Genomic DNA, 19,640 nt, shown 5'->3' on the forward strand with positions numbered 1-19,640 from the left:
GTGAGACGCTCCCCTCAGCCTTCTGGCATCTGTTCACTTCTGCATGGGAAGGCTCTGGAGCCACCAGCCCTGTACTGGTGGTTGGGATGGGTGACATCTCTTCACTGTGACATGACTACATGCCGGCCCTCTGCCTCTGGTCCCCATTCAGAGGACGGCCCAACCACTCACTTTCCCGCAGCTGGTTTCTGAGAGTGGTGCTAGAGCAGAATGCCACAAGGTGCAAAGTGACCCAGGGTGTAGAGGTGGGAGGGAAGCCAGGAGGAGGAGGGAGGGGCTGGGGAGCTGGAGAGGAGGCTCAGGAGGGGCTCCCAGCAGGGGCGCAGCAGCCTTGGATCTGCAGCCTCCGGGAGCCCCTCTCTCTCCACTCCCCCACAAGCCAGGGAGAGCCTCCTCTCCCAGAGATACACACCCCTCTTCAGATGACCTGGTGTCCTCTACTCTCTCTTCCGGCCTGCTATCAAAATCTGCTGTGAGTTCTGGTTACAACATTCCCTTCTGGGTGGGTGTTTTGCTGCCAAACACTTTTGGTCTCTCGAAAAGTAAACACCGCCGTTCTTGCAAGTGCCGTGGGGGCTCAGTCCTTGCGCAGGCTGTCCCCTCCCTGCAGCCCTGTCTGTCCGGGGCACAGCGGGAGGGCCTGCCTGCTCCTTTCCTGGCAGAGCAGCCTGTCTGTCCAGGCCTGGAGCCCTCATTCTGGCCTCCAGGACCCTGACCTTGGCGGTGTCCTTTTCTCTGCCCAGGGCACTTTCAGAGAGGCCCCTGGGGCCGCCCACGTGGAAGACTGCCAGCCGTGCCACCCTGGGGCTTTCTGTGGCAGAGCCGGCCTGGCCAAGCCCCAGGGGCTGTGCCTTCCTGGCCATCACTGTGGGCCTGGTTCTAACATCTCCACCCCGGGGAGTTCAGGCCCCACTGGGCCTCCTAGAGGCAAGGCTGGCCTCGGCACAGAGGCCTGGGCTGGGGTCAGGGGAACATACCAGAAGGTGAAGGCCCAGCTCCTGCCCTCTGGGGCTCACTGCCCAAGGGTGACAGGGAGCTCCCACTGAAGATAGGATGACACTACTGCAGGGGCAGAGCTGGAGGAACCTCAGCCATCAAACAGGGCCATGAAAACACGAGACAGTAAGGAAAGCGCCAAAGTTCTAATGTCAGCTTCCGGCTCCCACCTGAAAAAGGACCAAACACAAATCTGCTATCACTAGGAAAAGGCGCAGCCGGGCTGGCAAGGAAGGACATGTGAAGCGAAGCCACTTTTGTGTGACGTGCACCTACTCATTACTGAAAGTAAACGCAACTGCGGAAGCCCTGGCAAGGCACCGCTGTGGACAGGGCCTCTCCCCCACTGCCCTGCCCAGGGCTGCTGGACTCAGTCGGCAGATGCAGCAGGAGCTGCCAGGCAGTTCCCACCCTGTGATCCAATGATTCCTGGAGAGAACCTGAGGGGGGAAAGAAAGTCATTTACGTAAAGATGTTCAAAACACCACAGATTTTTAACACAAAAACAAAACAAAAACACCAAACACCACAGAGGCCCCGTAATAGGAAAATATCTAGGCAGAGATATGGCATATCAACCCAATGGGACACCAGGTATCTATTATCGTAAGTGGGTCTACTGTCCTGACACAGAGGACTGAAGGGGTGGCCAGTAGTGAGAAAGAGAAGCTGGATGGGTAGGTAGGTAGATGGCTGGGTGGATGATAGACAGATGGACTTCGCCGCAGCTGAAGCTGCGTACCAGAGCTGTTAGCAGATAGGCAGAGAGTCGGGACTGTTTAGGGTATTTAACATTAAAATTTGTTTCATTTTTCTGAAACGTTAAACTCCCAGAGCGGTCCCCAGAGGGAGGTGTCAGTGCAGATCAGTGCATGTAAGCGAACAGGAGAGGCCGGGCTGAGCCAGGCGGCCTCCGCACAGGGGCTTCAGGGAGGAACCCGGTCAAGAGAACTCCCTCGCTCTTGACACTTAAGCGTCAACAGGCCCCTCTTCCTCCAGGAGGGACTCCCCTTTGGTGACCTCTGCCCTCTCGGTCATTTTTGCCCCGCTGGCACCCAGGACCCCAGGCAGTGGCCCTGCCCTGTTGGCACGTGGAACGCAGAGAGAGGGGCACCAGATGTGAGCTGGTGCCTGCCCTGCCCACCTGGGCTCTTCTGTGCTGCAGTGGGCCAGGCTGCAACTGGGGGCCCATGCGCACCAGGTAAGGGCACCTGTGCCTCCCGCGATGGCCTGACAGGAGACCACCAAGCACGGCACAACCAGGCCTGCCACGCCGGCATGGGCCCGGGACCCTCAGCCCCTGAGCATCAGCCCCTGAGTCAGAGAGCCCAGGGGAAGTGTGCCAGGGCTGTGAGGCTAGTCTGGGCTGGATAGGAGGGAGGCAGGCCGGAGGCTCCTGGCTCAGGCTCCTAAATGGGGGGGTGCACAAGCCATTTGGATTATCCCAGCCCCTGAAGAGAGGGGCCCTTCTCCTCAAGAGATAGCACTGCTTCAAAGGTGACTGGGACAATACTGTGACTGCACCCAAGGGCCTCCAGGATGCTGGTGGCACACACATGTTTGAAGACGTGGCCTTAAAGGGGCCTAAATTATCAGCTCATCGGGGACGCCCACAGAGTCTGTTCCATCAAAGCTGTTATTGGTGTGGCAGGACCCTCAGGGACAAGGGAGGCAAGCAGCTGGGCTCCAGCCCCAAAAAGCAGACCAGTCTGAGTCTTTCTCTGCTTCCAGGATTCTATTGCCCAGGAGGAGCCCGGACCCCAAGACCCGTCAGTGGGCCCTGGGGAGACCTTGGCCCTGAGGGCCATGCCTGCACTCAAGGTTCACTGGTGGCTGTGCCGCGACCGGCCGGGCAGCACGGCAATGGCTCAGGTACTTGGGCTGGCTCCAAGAGCAGAGCAGAGTTGCTGTGGAAACCATCTACAGATGGGGTGAGCAGGGCCACCCCCAGAAAGCCACTGTGCTTTCTGGGCCAAGCCTCTATCTCCTGCAGGTGAGGAGACAGCGGGCACATGGTGGCTCTCCTGGGGAGACAGGTCAAGGCCATGTCTTGGGGCCTGAGGGGCAACAGCTCCCTAGTGACCTCCTCCGCCTGCCGGCCCAGCGCCTGGGAGGCCCTGTGGATGGTGGCTAAGGACAGGGCTTTTGGACTGGGCAGAAGCCCAGGGGCACCACTCCTTCCCGGGAGGAATCGCCAACTCAGGTTCCCCTGTGCCTGACAGGAATACTAAGAGTCCAGGAACGTGTGGTGCTGAGGGAAAATCAAGTCAGCACCGCCAGGAAAGGCCAGGGGATAAACACCACCCTGACGGGGGCTGGGAGGGGCCCTAACACGGGAGAGCAGGTTCCGCCAGGAGACAAGGGGCTCAGCGCCGCTGGCCCAGAAGCGGGAGGGTGGGACCGGCCTCCTGCGGGGAGGGCTGAGCAGGGGTCCCTCGGCAGCCCTGTCCCCATCCGTCCTGGGAGAGTCGGGGCACCGTGGGCCTCCGCAGCCACGCTGTCTCCCCTGGTCGGCAGGAGCAGACCTTCTGGGGGTGAGCTGTGCGGTGCGCAGCTGAACAAGGGGGCTCCTGTGAGCAGGCGTCACAGAACTTCGGGCTGGAGGAGCCTCAGGGAACAGGACTTCCCACCATGTCCTTCTTCCAATGACCAGACTGGGCATGGCTGGTGGAGCTACCCCACCCAGGCCCGCCGAGGTCCCGTGTCTCCTGAGGCCCTGCGTGTGTGACCTCAGGGCCACTCCTGCAGGGTCTCTGTGGATGGGGCTGGGACGCAGCTCACGTGTGGAGCTCCGGGACTGCCCCGTGGGGCGAACGCCAGCCCAAAGCCGCTGCCAGGCGGCACATCTGCTCCTCTGACAGGTTCAGGACACACCAGGGATGAGGTTGTTGGGCCCGGCCCCCTCCCAGCCCTCCCATGTCCCAAGAGGGCCCGTAAAGTGAGGTGAACTCTCACCCCTCCCTTGTCACATCAGTGTCCTTAGGGCTGTGGAAATGACTTTCACGCAAACTGCAAGATCACAGACGTTTAAAGATGCGTCACTCTGCCCTCGTCTTCCCGTCTCCATAGTCTGCTTAGGAGGGGCAACATGCATTTGCGCGGGGCACCACACATGTCCTAGGCTCGCACCTGCGTACGTGTGCGCGCACGTGCTTCCACAGACGGGTCAGCCCGTTTGGGGGCAGTCACAAAAATGGGATCACACACTCCTCTCTCTTTTCTCTTCCCAGACAAAGCACTTGTCCTTAGAGCTTATTATCAGTATCATTATGTGCCCCATCTCATCCCAAAAGGGTTTCAGCAAACTGTAAGGGGACCTGACAGCAGAAATAAAAATGACAGACTTGGCCAAGATAGGAACAGGTTTCCAAAACAAACATTGTGGGGGCCTGCATTTGACCTCCAGACTCTCCTGTTCTGCCCTGTACCCAGATAGGCCAAATGCTGGCACCCCTGTACTTTCTCCCCACCTTTGGGGTCCTAAGGCCCACTCAGATAACCTCTAATTAATTCAGACGGGGACCCATCTCAGGGTCCACCCTGCACCTGGAGCCCCACCCAAAGTCCCTTGGAGGTGAGGATTGGGTGGCACCCTGGACTTGAGCGCCACCCTGGCAGTGGAGGGTGCTGTCACTCCAGTTTTCAATCTCCAGGAAACGTCCTGTGGTTGAGGGGGGTCGAGGTGGGGGCTTTGGGCTGAGGAGGAGTTGCTCTGTGACCTCACCCCCTCCTGACTTTGGGCAGGAGCTGATGTCACCCACTCCCATGGAGCCTTTTGTGGCACGGCAGGGGGGCCCTGCCCTCCAGGCCACTTCTGTCCAGAGGGCACGGGGGTGCCCCTGCCCTGCCCTGTGGGCACCTTCTCAGATCGGTGAGTGCCACTGCCCCAGGTCCAAGGGGCAGTCTTCCTGGTCTTCCTTCCCACAGTGACCATCTATCTGTCTCACCAATGATGTCCCTCCGCCATGGAGGAACATGGACCTCAGAGAGCAGGACTTCTGCCTGGCCTCCAAGGGCAGGAACCCCCTGAGCAGCAGCGGAGGGACGGGGAGCACGATGGTCAGAATCAGGGCAGACGGTGCTGGCTGCTGGCCGCTTGAGAACGTGTCAGGCCTGAGGAGCAAACCAGGAAGAAGCCTGTGTGTCTGCCTGCACCTCATTTGAGAGTAGAGCCCCATCTCCCACCTTTAGGAACTGCCCAACCCCCAAGCAAGGGCACCGCAGAATGAGGCAGCTGAGGAACCCGTGGCTGAAAGGCTGCTGGACATTCTGACTGCAGCTGCCAGACCAGGGGTCTGCGGCCCTGGACAGCCTGACTCTGAACTGGGGATTAAGATGACAAGGAAACTAACCAGGAGCCTATCTTAGGAGAGAGAGACCCAGCACACCCAGACGCCACCTTGGACCGCGCATGGGAGCGCGAGGAAGCCCAGGGAGCCTCAACAAGGAGAAATGAGAAGGCAGCCCCAGAAGGGCGGGTCTCTCGCCGGGACATAGCCTCTCTACCCTAAGGGCCTCCTTTCCCACTGACCCGCACTCGCTCTCTGTGTCCCAGGATGCTTCTCTCCACGGCCTCAGAGTGCCTACCCTGCCCCTCTGGCCATTTCTGTGGTGTGTCTGGCCTTGCTGCCCCCTCTGCACCCTGCTCCCCTGGCTACTTCTGTCTGGTGGCAGTCTCTTCCCCAACCCCAACAGGTAAGGCCTCTCAGGACAGGAGTGGGCCCTGCATTGGCCAGAGGCCGGAGGTAGACGGGCACTTGGATGATGGGAAGTGACTGAGTATGGGGTGGTCTCAGGACAGAGGGGAAGCACGTGGGCAAGGGGGCCTAGAGGTGACCCTTAGCCAGAGTGTTTAGTGGTCTGGCCGCTATTCCTGGACCCATTGGCCCCCATCCTCAGGCCTCCACATGGCTGCTCACAGCGTGACCCCCTGCCCTCCTGCCCTGCAGTTATCGGGCTCTTGTCACACCAGCAGCTCCCACCCCGTCCATCCTGAATCAGAGCTGCACTGGCTTCAAGATGGGACATCACAGACTGGCAGGGAGGTGGGCAGGGAGGCCCGGGGGTCTTCCAGAGACCAGTCAGCAGGTACCAGAATGGTGCCCAGTGGGCCAGCCAGAAGTGAGCTGAGTGTGAACCTCGTCTCCCTTGGGGGCAGGGACAACAGCTTGTGGGGAGGCGGGGTGCAAGAAGAGGCTCACAGGGCAGAGCCTCTGTGTGCCCAGCAAGGCACAGGTGGGGCGGAGGGCCGTCCAGGATGTCTGGCTCCCTCTAGTGGCTGCTGACCTTTCCCCAGAGGGTGCTCGCATTTCCTGGGGAACATCTGATGAGGGGCACACAGCACTGAGCTCTGGTGAGGGCGTTGAACCTGGGCCAGGGCCCTTAAAATCCCTCTTCTTGAACACTTTCATTTGTCCAGCAAACATCAGGCAAAAGTCTAGCTCCAGACGGCAGGTTAAGTTCTGGGGAGTCAGGAGGGAAGCAAGGGAGCAGGAGTCACATCCCCAGCGAGGGACTGGGGGTATGCAGGGGGCAGAAGGGGCTGCTCAGCCAGGGCCATCCACCAAAAACAGAACCGACTATCCTGGCTTACTACAACCACATGTGAAAGCAGCGCTCTCTGAACATGTTTTATTAAAAAAATAAATGATCACAGAGCGTGCCCTTGAGAGAGCGCCAGGGGACTGTCAGACACCAGCTGAGTCTGGGCACAGAGAGTCACTGGGCATAACGTCACCCCAGTAAAAGTGGGTGCTTATTCCTGCCCAGCTGCCAAAGAGGGCTTCTGGGAGGCTCAGACGATACAACGTGGTTTTGATCTGGAAGGTGCTATACAACCATTAGTTACCAGAATTCTTTCTAAAACACTCGAACCTCTGACCCAGACCCAAGCCCGCATTTGGTCCCAGTAGTGCCACACCAGTCGGCCCAGGCTGCTCACACTCCCCTGTGATGGGGCCTGAACCCCTCACTCAGCTTCCTTCCTCTCCTCAGGCCACTCAGAGAAGGGGGGCCCCTGTCCCCGAGGTCACTTATGCCCCAGGGGGACCAGCCTCTCCCAGCCTTGCCCTGCTGGCTCCTACAGCAACCTGACTGGCCAAGCCTCCTGCTTCCCCTGCCCCGCCGGCTACTACTGCCCTGAGAGTGTCAGCACCTACCACGAGCACCCCTGCCCTGCCGGCTTCTTTTGCCCCAGAGGTGAGTGCCTGCGTTCAGCTCCCAGGGGCCAGGCTGGACAGTGGGGCTGATACAGGTGCCCTAGGCTCGGCCGGGGGCTGTGTACTCGCCACTCTGCCAACTGTGCCAACCGAGGAGCACACGTACATCCTCTGCTGCCGAGGCTTTCCCAGCCCCGTCCCACAGGCCCAGGGGAGGACCAGCCCTCACAGGGGCAGAGCCCAAAGCAGCTGGCTTTGAGCAGTGAAGTTCATCCAAGTCCTTGGCTTTTATCTTTAAAATTCCTGAGAGTTTTACTTTCTACTCCATACTACATCCACGCTGGCTAAAAATTAAAGAGTTAAAATTACTTGACCACTGCATTACAAATTTTGGGCCCATGCCTTTTGGTAAAGTTGACCACCAGGAAGATGAGTCCTGCATATTCTGTGGCTTTGTGGACCCAGGCCTGGAGCCACACAGGCCGGGAAATCCGGTGAAAGCAATTGGTGAGGTGTCGCTCCCGAGGCTGAGGTCAGGAGTTTGCCAGGACAGGTCCTGCAAGAGGGTATGGGAGCAGCGAGCTGCACGGCCTCCAGCCCCAACCCCGGGCCCAGCTGGACTCCAGCAGGCTGGGCTCCCTCCTCTGAACTTTGCTTCTCAGGCACCAAGTACGCCACCCAGTTCCCCTGCCCTCGGGGCTACTACAACCCAGACCCACTGACGCAGAGCCTGGACAGCTGTCTGCCCTGCCCGCCAGGCCACTACTGCGGCCAGGAGAACCTGACCCAGGCCTCTGGGCCCTGTGATGCAGGTGCGTGTCCCTATTCTTGCGCTTCCCACTTATGTCCCCAGACCTGGCATGACGCAGACTATCTCCTGGAGCAGCTACTGGAAGGGGTGGGCCAGCAGCCAGGGTGAGCCCAGCCTCTGACCCCCCGGGATCACTCCCAGCACTCCCGCCCCACCGCCTACCCCGCCCTGCTCATTCCCACCCCAGGCTGGTTCTGCGTGTCAACAGCATGGACCGCTCGTCCCTTTGACCTGGACAACTACACCAGCACCAATTGCCTGTGCCCGGCCGCGGCCACAGCGGGGAAGTGCCTGGCAGGCTCCTTCTGCCCCGAGGGCAGCCCGGAGCCCAGACCCTGCCTGCCGGGCTCTTTCTGCGCCACCTCCGGTAAGGACTTGAGAGCCCTCTCTGGCTGTGACGCTGAGACCCAGGCCCAGCAGTGGTGAGAGCCGGGTGAACTCTGACCCGCTCTCACCTGCTGCATGGCTGTGGGCGTGCGACCCCCGTGTTCCCTGTACCATGAGGACTGGCGTCAGCATGCTCCCTGGCAGGGCTGTGCTATGCAAATAGGCCCTGTGGCCATCGCGGTGGAGTAAGCACAGGTGGGTCACCACAGAACAGCAGGTCTCTCTGGGGGGCGCTCAGCGGCCTCTCACCCATCCCCTCTCACCACTCCCACGTCTAAGTGACCACCCTTCCCAAGCACCTATCGTGGACAGACGCTGGTGGTCACCAGGTACCCAGACATGACCCAGGCTCTCCCCGCCCCTGAGATGCTTAGGCTCCTTCTGACTGTGGCATGCAGTAAGGTCGAGACCCCAGCCCAAGCCAGCTGACCGTGCTCAGAGCTGAGCTCTGCCACTCTGACGAAGCCCTCAGGGCCTCCGTGAGATGACAGCAGTGCCCACATCCCACGGCTGGGTGGAGGAGACCACGGTGCCTGACGCAGTGTAAGGACCAGCCTGCCCACCAGGACCACCCTCTTCTCATAATGAGTCCACGCGCCCCCAGCCTGGCTCCCCTCTCACCCTTAGGCCTCTCCACACCCAGTGGGCCCTGCCAGGCTGGCTACTTCTGTGCAGAAGGAGCAGTGTCCCCAGCTCCACGGGACGGGCTGACAGGGGCCCCCTGCCCCCCAGGAACCTTCTGTCGTGAGTGTCTCCTTGGGCCCCACTCTCAGCCCCACTCACTGTCCCGTCCTGGGGCTGCTGACACCCTTTTCCTCAGTGTGTGTCTGGACCCTGGGGCTGTTGGAAGGAAGCCAGAGGGAAAAGAGTTGCCCGAGGCGGTCCAGCCCGAGGCTGAGAAGGGTGACAGAGGCGTGGTTAAAACACACTCAGGATGCTTCCTGTGGTTTGGGTTGTATGGTGTGGACAGCTGAGAGCCAATGGCAGTGGCCTTGTCATATGGGGAGCCTCCTTAGCTCCCAGTGGTCTGAACCCTGATGATGCTCCTCCAGCTACAGGTGGAGGGTCTGGGGTCTCTCCATATGTTGCAGAGGGACCGAGAGCCAGGCCTCAGAGAGGCTGGGCAGAGGTGGGTCTTACAGGTGACGCCACGCTGGGCCCGCCCCCTCTCTGAGACTGAGTCCCTGCCTGCTGCTGTGAGGAGCCGCTCCCCATCCCTGAGGCCTCCTCTCAACCAGGCTGCGCTGCCTCCCTGTGCCTGCAGCTGCAGCATCACCCAGGCCTGTGCGGTGTCCTGCCGGCACCTTCTCCAGCTTCCCAGAGCAGACGGTGCCCTCTGCGTGCCAGGCCTGCCCGCGCGGCTTCTACTGCAAGGAGCCTGGTCTCCAGGCCCCCTGCTGGCAGTGCCCAGCAGGTGAGAGGCAGCAAAGACCTGGGGGTGCGGACAAAGGGGACATGGCTAGGGGCAGTGCTGGAGGTCCTGGGCTCTACAGCATGGCCTCAGAAGGCCCTCATGGCAGAGGCCCCAGCAGGACTAACCGTCTTGGGGAGGCGAGCACCCCCCTGAGCGTGCCTCACTTCTGGCCAGTTTATTACTGCGACTCCAGTGCTGGGCCTGTCCAGAACTTCAGCCTGTACCCTTGTCCTCAAGGCTATTACTGCCCCCTGGGCACAGCCGTGGCCACACACCCCAGCTGCCCAGTGGGCACTTACGGCCCTCGGAAGGGGCTGAGGAGCATCACTGAGTGCCTGCTGTGCCCCGCTGGGAAGTTCTGTGCGCTGGCAGGGCTCGCAGCGCCCACAGGTGTGTCTGGGGCAGAAAAGGCCTTAGGCAGTGGGTGGGGACTCCTCTGGAGGGTCTTTAGCGTCTCTGCACCCCCATTAACTGGTTTGGGTAGGGGAAAGAAGGAGGATGTTACTTTCTTGGGGTGTTTGGGCGGCTCTGGTATGAAATGGCTGGAAATGGTTTGATCTGTAAGGAAAATCCAGGCTTGGCAGTTGACAGTCTCAGAGGAGGACAAACCCCAAACTGGCCCAGACCCCACACCCGCTCTGACCCTGGAGCTTGGTACTGACTGAACCTGGAGGAGGGCATCCCATGGCCCGGGGCTGCTCGAGCTGGCTTCGGGCCAGGGACCCCTGCAGTGTGTCGTGAGGGACAGGGGTGCAGGGAAGCGTGAGCACCTGGTGCCTCGTGCTGTACTCTCTGGTGAGGGGCACGGCGGGGTGGCTGACAAGATGTCCTCTGTCCTAGGAGACTGTGCTGCAGGGCACTGGTGCAAGGGAGGAGCCACCAGCAAGGACCCCGCTGATGGGGCACGAGGCCTCCTCTGCCCTGCTGGGCACTACTGCCTCGAGGGTACCTCACCACCTCTGGGGCCCCTCCAGTCATGGCAGGGTGGAATAGGGTCGACTTTCTTCCAGCCCTCTGCTGGTTGAAGACAGGTCTCCAGGGCTTTGAGCCTTTCTCCCAGCACAGACCACAGTGGCCCAAAGTGACAGGCAGTGCTGAGCCCTGCAGGGATGAACAGAGGACCCTTCCCTCCCCCAGCACCCCCTCCTCCTGGGACGCCCTCCCCGCACTGCTCAGCAGTCCTCACCCTTCCCTCCCCCAGCCTGGACTTCGGGGACCTCACCTGAGCAACTGGCCTTCCTCCCTTGCCCCTCAGGCCTTGGTCCCTCCACACCAAGGATGCTTTTCAGGCCTGCTCACTCCTCCCCCACCTTGGGCCTCCCTTGCAGGATTGCAAGCGTCTTTCATTGATTCAGTGAAGTTGACCCAAGGACTCCAAAGCTGACCCACTCCCTTCCCTCTGGAAGCCAAGAGGGGAAAGCATTTCCACCCTGGTCTGCTGGGAGGGAGAGATCCAGGGGATGGGAGCCCAGCACAGTGCAGGGTCTCCCCCGGACCACTGGGAGCCAGCAAGACTGCCTGGCCTCTTTCCCTCCACTGCTCTGACTTCTGCAGGAGCTTCAGTCCCAGCCCGATGCCCACCTGGTACCTGGTCTGAGGAAGGGAACCAAACCCCAGAAGGATGTCAAGATTGCTATGGAGGACAACTCTGCTCTGGCAGCCACCCATCAATCTGGCCAGCACCCTGCCACCCAGGGTGAGCAAACAGTTTGTCTCCTCTAAGAGACAGGGAACAGTGTCCACAGAGTAAGGAGTTGGCTCTACCCCAGGGTCTGGACCTGGGCAGAGAGCACGGGGAAGGAGGAGCCATTCCTATTGGCCTGCAAGGCCTATAGGCCACTTGCGGACATGCAAAGTCAGGCCACACTGGGTGCAGCATGCTGGAACCTGGCTGCTTTGCAGATGAGGTCTGGAAGGACATCAGTGTCCAGACTTGTGGCAGTACTTCTCATCTCTGCCACCTCCCATCCCACCCTGAGCAGGGCCAGGCTGACGATCCTGGGGTCCAGCTTGGAGGGTGGGAGGCCACAAAGCGGGAGGAGTCGGGAGTGAGCAGGCTAGGAAGGGTCTCAGGCCCGTGCTTGAAGCCCGTCCACTGCACTTGGCTGCGTGTTCCTCAGTGACTCTCCTCAGCTGAGGCCCTTTTGCTTGGCCCACATTTTTCCAGCATTTCCTGCACTGAGGGAACTGTCTCTGCCACCACCATAGAAGGGGTCTCTGGGAGATCCTGCCCCCCAGGGCCCTTCAGCCCTCTGGGCATGGTTGAGCCCACTCCATGTCCTCCTGGCTCCTACACCTCCAGTACCCACACAACGAAATGTCACATCTGTCCCAATAGCCGCTACTGTGTTCCAGGGCTGAGGCCACAGCTGTGTCCAAGAGGTTAGTGTCCTGCCAGCGGCCTGGCTCACTAAGCAAAGGAGCCAAAGCAAAAAGGGGGAGTGGGGGCAGTCACCTGCAAGGCAGTTATCTCCCCCGCTTCCCTTAAAGGCCCTGGCTGTATATTCTGATAATAAGGTGGCAACCCCTCCATTTAAGGAGCTTTACCTTTCCTGGGCAGGAGCCCTCACTGCGCAGAGGCCAGGCCTCCATGCCGGGCCCCCAGGGCTCAGAGTCTTCCCTTCTCCAGCCTCCTTCCAGCTTCCTCCTCAGGCCCTAGTCTCAGCCTTGCTCCCTTCACAGGTTTCTACTGCCCTGAAGGGACAGGGCTCAATTGGCAGCCCTGCCCCCTGGGCACCTAAGGCCCAGTGCCCGGACTGGGCAGCCTGCCGGGATGTGGAGTCTGTGACGGAGGCAGGTTCTGCCCCAGGGCCAGTGCCACGGAGGCGGGCAGACAGTGCTGGGAGGGCTTCTTCTGCTCCAGAGGGTCCACCCGGCCCAACCCGGAGGCTGGCACTGAAGGTACTGGACCCTCCCCACTGAACCCTGAGCCCCTACCCCATTTCCTGAGCCGCCAAACTGGGAAGCAGAGGCCAGATTCAGGGGCTCTCCACCCACTCACTGGTCAACCCACAGAGACTAATGAGTCTGTTCTCTCCGAGAAGCCTGAAGAAACTCTCCTGGGCCACCCATGTTCCTTCATGGTGGGCAGAACACCGTGGCCCAGCAAGTGACAGTGCTCTGGCATTTGTCTCCTCCACCCACTGTCCACCCCGGGCGGGACACCCAAAGGATCCCTATATCCCACATGGGCCAGGCTGAGGGCAACACCAGGCAGCCTGAGGAAGCTCGCCTTAGGGGTCGTGGTGAAGTGATCAGGGGCCTAGTACATACTCATTCTGGGGTGAGGCGAGGGATAGGCCATCAAATCAGAGTATGTGGCGTGGGGACCAGCAAGATACGGTCAATTTGCTAATTTTCCCAAGTGCATGTGTAGTTGAGGGATCATTCTGGTGGTTTTAATCTTCTGGGGTCAAGTCCCCTTTGAAATGCGGGGACTGAAGGACGAAATTCCATGGTCCAGTCCAACCCCTGTCTTTGGCAGAAGGGAAAACTGAGGCTCAGGAAGAAGGTTTGCTTTACCTAAGGGCACACAGTCAGTAGCCAAGTTGGACGCCCAGCCCACTGACCCTGGTCCAGCTTCCTGCCACTCTGCAGCTGCCCTTGGGCCCTAAGGGTGCCACCAGCCTCAGGGAGGCCTGAGCACTGGTGAGGACACCGATGTACAGCTCATCCCCTAGCTTCTGACCCACCAATGGCCTGGTCTGCTCAGCCACAGCCCAGAACCCCTGATTCCCATGCTCGGTCACCAAGCGGCCCTGGTGGCAGGCCTCTTGGAGCAGGGCCCATGCAGCGTGAGGGAGAGAAGGAATGAAGACACAGCTGGGTGTCTCCAGAAACTAGAACAATGTGAAAACACAAGCCAGAGCAGGCAGGTCTGCAAAGCCCTCTGCAGCAGGAGCCAAAACGGGTAGTCGTCCAGCCAAGCCCCTGACTCAGTCTCAGACACTGTCCATCCCTAGACCCCAGGGCTTGAGCCTTCTAAGAAGGCCCTGCCTCCCTCAGGCGTCCCTTCCTGACCCCACTGCCCTATGTCAAGAAGAGCGTCGCCTGACCTCTTGCCAATGGTAACAGCCACGTGGGCTGTGGGGGAGGGCAGGTGCAGAGGGTGTGGCCTACAGGAGGGACCCTTCCCAGGTGGGCCATGAGAATCAGCAGCCCCATTATTCCAGGGCCCACAGCCTGTGCCAGCGATGCAGGGGGAGCTGTCCGGGCATCCACTGCTCACCCTGCACTTCCCGGGGGCCAGGCTGACTTGTCTCTCTGTTCCAGAGGGGACTGGCCCATGTCCTCAAGGACACTACTGCCCCAGGGGCTCAGCTGTGCCCCAGCCTTGCCCACCTGGCACCTTCGGCTCACGCGCCAAGCTCAGTTCAGAGGTAAGGGGACCCCAGCATGGGGAGGAGGCTGGGTGTGGGGAGGGCCATGTTTGAATCTAGCCAAACAGCACTGCCCCTGAGGTCAAAGGTTGTCATGGAGATTGGAGAACACGGCCACCTGACCAGCTGCCTCCCTTCCCCCAGGTGTTTACTCAAAAGTCACTTTCCAAGGAGGGCTTTCCCTGGCCCTCCTTAGCACTTATCACAGACTAGTATCCCGTTTATTTGCTGCCCTTACTGATTTTCTGTATTCTCCACGGAAACAGAGGCCCTCAAAGCTGGGGAGCTATCTGCGGGCTCACTGCTCTGCAGTCAGAGTCCTGCCTGGCACGTGGCAGCCTCCCAGCACGTGTCTGCTGGATGCAAGCATAACTAGGACAAGCTAATTTTGGAAACTCGGAGGGAACAGCAAGCCCCCCGTGGGGACTGCAGGGAGTGCAGCGAGGGAGCTGGGTGAGGGTGGGCCAGAGGAGGCTGGGAGGGAGCAGAGGGCCAGCTCTGCAGCACCTGTGCCCACCATGAGGCGTGAGCTGCTGCCTGAGTGAGATGGAAGCCAAAGGACGGTTTGAGCTGAGGAATGACATGGGACATTACTTTCAATATACGTTAATAAATAATTTATAAATGGCCACTATAGGATGCACAAAATTCTGTTTAAATTGCCAGGTTCCAAAAACAAATTTAATGTCTAGTTCAATTCATGAACTCCTCCAAATTATGGTTTGTACTACCCTTATCAGAGGGCCTCCTGCTGTTAGAAGGATGTTCCCCGGAACTCCTGGCTTGTCAAAGGCCCCAGGAATCCCAGTTCTCTGGAGCGTGCAGTCCCCCTTGCCCGAATCAGCAGAAAGTGTTTCCCTGGAAGTGAAGCAGGAGAAGAGATTCCCCTGGTGTTACTAGTCAAACCACAAAAGAGCATGGAAGTAACAAGCAGAAGAGAAAGCCAGCAGAATGACACTCTGCTGGAACAGTCTGGAGGGACAGATCCTGGAGGGCACGCCGGCTGGAGAACGCCAGCAGAGCAGCCGGATGCCTGTCAGGGGCCTTGTAGGTGGAGGGAGGTGGGCTAGGACAAGAAGCTCTGATCTGAGGCCCCTTTCAGTCCTCCTGGTGTGGCCCCTCCCTCCCTGTCCCACAGGATTCCTGCTCCCCATGCCCGCCGGGCCACTACTGCAGCTCTGCTGGCCTTGCCAGCCCTCCTGGACTCTGCAGCACAGGTTTCTTCTGCCTCAGTGGGGCGCTCGTCCCCAACGGCTCCCTGGGAGACCAGGCCGGTGGCCCCTGCCCCACAGGTACCCCGGTGGCTGGCCTGCGAGGAGCTGGGGAGGTGGGGAACGAGCAGACTCCAAGGCTGCCACCCAGACAGGGGCCGAGGGCCATCAGGAGGCTGCCAGCAGTCCCCTGGGCCCTCCAGGAACTGAGTTTAGGATGGGGCCACTCTAAGCGCCAAAGAGTAGGACTTCTTTTGGCCCTGACCTGTGGCTCTGCTTTCCTTTCAGGACACTTCTGCCCCCCAGGCACTGCTGTCCCCAGGCCCTGCCTGGCAGGCACCCACAACGGCCTAGCTGCCCGAGGCCACTGTGAGCCTTGTCCAGAGGGGTGAGTGCAGAGAGGCCTTCCACGGCCCCACGTGTCCAGCTGGGCACACGGTTTGCATTCCTGCACAGGAGGTGGCTGGAGCAGATCTCGCTGAGATTCCTTTCTGCCTGAGTATTCTGTGACTTCAAGAAGACACAGAAGAACTTCCATGACTTCTAGCTAGCTTGCTTTACGTCTCTTGATCTCTTCGTTGTGCATCACTGAGTCATTCCTAATTTCAGACCTGGGTCTCTTTTGCTTCAGTTTAAGCCAGTCAGCCTCCCCTTGAGTGCCTTGAGCTGGAGCAGAGCTGTGCCCAGCCAAGCGATTGTTCCTGCGGTCTGTGGGGAGGCCAGCCCAGGAAGCCATCTCCACACACCCCAGGCCATTGGGTCACACAGCCCTCTGAGCTCCCCCCTCCTCGTCCTGTCTGTAGTTTCTTCTGCCCAGCAAATACCTCCTCTGTGGTGGGGAACGAGTGTCCAGCCGGCCATTACTGCCCTGCCTCCACCTCCTCTGCTTCTCAGTTCCCGTGCCCCAGGGGCACCTACAAGCCACAGGGAGGCGGTGTCCAGCAGTCAGACTGCATCGTCTGCGAGCCAGGTAAGGGGGCAGGGACACCCCCACCCCAGACACATTAGGCCACATCCTCCCTGGCCAGCGAGGGCAAGACTCAGGCCTGGCTCAGAGGGGAACCCTTTTCCTCAGCCCACAGCGCACATTAGATCAGCCCGCGTTTACTGGCTGGGGTGCCAGGCCAGAGGGAGGGATGAGACTCAATCCCTCTGCCCCAGCCCCAGGGATCCTGTCTTCCCCTCCCCCATACAGGCTCCCACTGTCTCTTGCCTGGGCTGGTGGCCGTGTCTGGGCCCTGCCATGCCGGGTTCCACTGCACTCAGGGAGCATCTGTCCCAAATCCCACTGACGGGATCACAGGAGACCTCTGTCCTCTGGGCCACTTCTGTCCCCAGGGTAGCCCCAGGCCCACTCCCTGCCCCCCAGGTGAGTCACCGATTCGTGAGCCCCAGCAATGCAGGGGTCTGCTCTGCACCCTTGAGGAGGAAAAGGAGTGGAGGTCCAGCCTGGAGAAGGACCCAGAGGAAACCCCTGCATTGGACTTAGAGAGTGACATCCGTCCTGCCCCGATGCAGCAAGGGGCGTGGGTGGAGGGCTGAGGGCGTTTAGAGCTATGACCAGGCCCCCGGGGGAAGCTTGACCAGGGAGGGGTGGAGGGAAGAGGCACAGTGGGAAGGGAGTGATGCCTGGCAGTGGAAATGGGGCATGGGATGCCCCTCACCTGTGTCAGCTGAGCCCGGCTCTGGCTCCCCAGGTAGAAGGTGGGCTCGGGAGGCAGGGGGCCTTGCAGTCGCTGGGCCCTGAGCCTGAGCAGGCAGAGCAGGATCATGGCTCTGCCCTCTGAGACGGGCCACTGCGGGGCTTCAGCTGGGAGGCCTCCTGGCGGTGGCCACAATGTGTGGACATACAGGGTCTCTCCTGCCCGTCCCCGGGGCCACATCACTGGAGGACGGCCAGCCATGCCCGGCTGGCTGGTTCTGCTCCCAGGCTGGCCTGAGCTCCCCGGAGGCCCCGTGTGAAGAAGGCTGGTTCTGCCCCAGGGCTTCTGTCTCCGGGCACGGTCCAGGTGAGGGCAGACCCTCCTCACCTTGTGGGAGGGGTGGGTGCTGTGGGACCTGCAGGGGACCAGCCTGGAAGGGAAACCCAGGCCGTGGGCTCTCCCTCTGCCCTCAGGCTCCCGTGCCTAACAGCAGTGAGACGAGCCTCGTGACCTGGGGCCTGCTGAGGAGGGGCCGCAAGCCTGTGCGTTAGCAAGGCTCCCCGTGCACCCAAAGCTCAGACAGGGAGAGGAGAGAGGCTCAGGATGAGAGGAAGGGAAGAAACGAGAAGCATTGAAACAAAAGCAATCATCAAAGATGGTGAATCCTGTGCTCTGGGGGAAGGAATACAGGTTCCCAAGGGCCAGGACCCTCTTGTGAGGGAGCAGGAAGGGTCTTCACCCCTCATGCGAGACCCTGGGCCTGGCAGAAAAGGGAGAGGTCAGACCCAAGGACAAGGTCCTAGCAGAGCCGGCACAATTCCATCTTCTGCGGCCTCAGTCCTCAACAGGTTGGTTGTAATCAGTTTTGAGATGCTATAAGTAATTATAATAAAGTGTCAGGGACCACTGGGCACTGGGGAAAGCTGCCCTGAGGGGACTCTCCCTCTGATACTGAGGCTCTCGAGAGGGTCCCCCTACCTCCCTGCCTGGAAGCTCTGGTCTCAGCGTGGAACAGCCCCAACCTTAGAACACAGTTGATCTAGGACAGCAACTCCAAAAAAATTCATTAGAAGTATTCCAGGAAATAAAGTTGGTATATAAAAGCGTAGAAACTGTTCCATTCCCCAGAATATGGACACAAAGTACAGGTTTCTGACACTGCCCCGTCCCTTCCCAGGGTCCACCTCCTAAATATGCTCCACTGCCACCCAGCTTCTTGTGGCTTCATCAGCCGCGGGCCCTGGGAAGCCGGGTCCGTGAGCCGAGACAGGCTCCCTCCCGCTGGCCAGTCCAGTGCTCCATGTGATGAAGAGCACAGGGGGCCCCCGGGCTAGCGCACACAGCATTTCCCAAACTTACCTGCCCAAAGAAGCTGTGGTTTGAGGAACATCTCGTAGGACGAGGACCCCTGGGAACACCTTTGGTGACAGATGTTCTGGCCTGGAAGCCCGGGGCTGCCTTGTGTACCCAGTGAGGCTCCCAGCTCCGACCCCAGCCTGTGGAGCACACCGCCCCAGCACCCGCTCGGCCCAGTCACTACGGACCTGGCCCCTTCCCATCCAGGCCGTGAGGTTCCCACGCCACCCTCCTACACAGGGCCGGTTGTCAGCTGGAGCTGTCTCCCCTCCCGGTGCCCGCAGGACCAAGGTGTCAGGAACCAGGCCTGGGAGTGTCATGCATCACGGGCACCACAAATCACACACCCACCCGCTCAGCGCCTACGTGGAGGGAGTAAGAAGTGGTTGTTCTGGGCTCTGGCTGGAAGGACATGGGGAATCTTCCAAGAGGAAATACCTGTCTCCCTCAGCTTTTCTAGGCACGCTCTGCCCTGTTGGGCACTCCTGTCCCCCAGGCAGCCCGGAGCCCCAGCTCTGCCCCCCAGGGCAGTATCAGGATGAACCTGGACAGAGTGTCTGCAAGACGTGCCCCGCTGGAAAGTGAGGACCTGTCGCTGGCGGGGGCCTCCTCTTCTCTTGGCGTGACACTGGGCTTTCCTGCTCTCCCTGCAGCCGGGGCTCAGATATGCTGCAGGGACCAGCGACCACGGCCCCGTCACCCTAGAGAGCCCCTTGTAATAAGCACTCCACTGTCCATACAGGGGCCTTAGGGGGCTGTAGGCTTTGTGCAAAAGTGTCAATGAGACAGGAGGCCATTGTCCACCTTAACGTTCACTTCCTCTGACCTCAGATGGCCCTGTGGGGTTTTGCTTCTGCCCAAATCCTCCAGGTCCCCAGAGCTTCCTTCCTCTGGAGAAGCCTCACTTCTTAGAAGGTCTGAGGATATGGGAGGCGTCGACTCTTTCACTCCTGACCACCAACTGGCTGTGTCCACAGGTTCTGTCCCTTCGGGATCTAGGGACCAGGAGGCAGGACTGTTTGGCCAGTGGACTGTCCTGCTGGCTACTACTGTCCTCTGGGTACCCAGACACCCACCCAGCACCCGTGCCCCAGGGGCACCTTCCGAGAGAGGCCCGGGGCACGCAGCACCAAGGATTGCAGGCCCTGTCCCGCAGGGCAATTCTGCTCAGATTCAGGTGACAAGAGCCATCTCTCTGGGACTTTGCAGGGTCCCTGATTGAACCCCTTGTCGCAGACATACTTAGCCTGCCTGCAGGTGGACACCCTGGGTTCCCTTGCATCCC

The 19,640-nt window shown here is 60.2% G+C and overlaps 1 protein-coding gene across 1 annotated transcript; it reads left to right on the top strand.

Annotated features, from left to right (window-relative positions):
• The first annotated feature begins 4,766 nt into the window (after positions 1-4,766).
• Positions 4,767-15,966, top strand: LOC111768827 (platelet endothelial aggregation receptor 1-like). Its single transcript, XM_023622600.2, has 13 exons — positions 4,767-5,691; positions 6,991-7,194; positions 7,817-7,966; positions 8,153-8,332; positions 8,980-9,096; positions 9,617-9,766; positions 10,004-10,156; positions 10,607-10,711; positions 11,321-11,462; positions 12,449-12,667; positions 14,039-14,145; positions 15,284-15,437; positions 15,645-15,966. The coding sequence occupies exons 1-10, from the start codon at positions 5,553-5,555 to the stop codon at positions 12,462-12,464; spliced, it is 1,356 nt and encodes a 451-aa protein (XP_023478368.2). The 5' UTR covers positions 4,767-5,552; the 3' UTR covers positions 12,465-12,667; positions 14,039-14,145; positions 15,284-15,437; positions 15,645-15,966.
• The last annotated feature ends 3,674 nt before the right edge of the window (positions 15,967-19,640 follow it).

This window comes from Equus caballus, chromosome 18 (genome assembly GCF_041296265.1).
Source record: "Equus caballus isolate H_3958 breed thoroughbred chromosome 18, TB-T2T, whole genome shotgun sequence".
Lineage (NCBI taxonomy): Eukaryota > Metazoa > Chordata > Mammalia > Perissodactyla > Equidae > Equus > Equus caballus.

Bases quoted from the DNA above. Each gene is read 5' to 3' on its own strand.
- LOC111768827 (XM_023622600.2), top strand. From the start codon at position 5,553: ATGCTTCTCTCCACGGCCTCAGAGTGCCTACCCTGCCCCTCTGGCCAT. The intron at 7,967-8,152 runs GTGCGTGTCCCT...TTCCCACCCCAG, and splicing joins CTCTGGGCCCTGTGATGCAG to GCTGGTTCTGCGTGTCAACA. The intron at 10,157-10,606 runs GTGTGTCTGGGG...CCTCTGTCCTAG, and splicing joins AGGGCTCGCAGCGCCCACAG to GAGACTGTGCTGCAGGGCAC.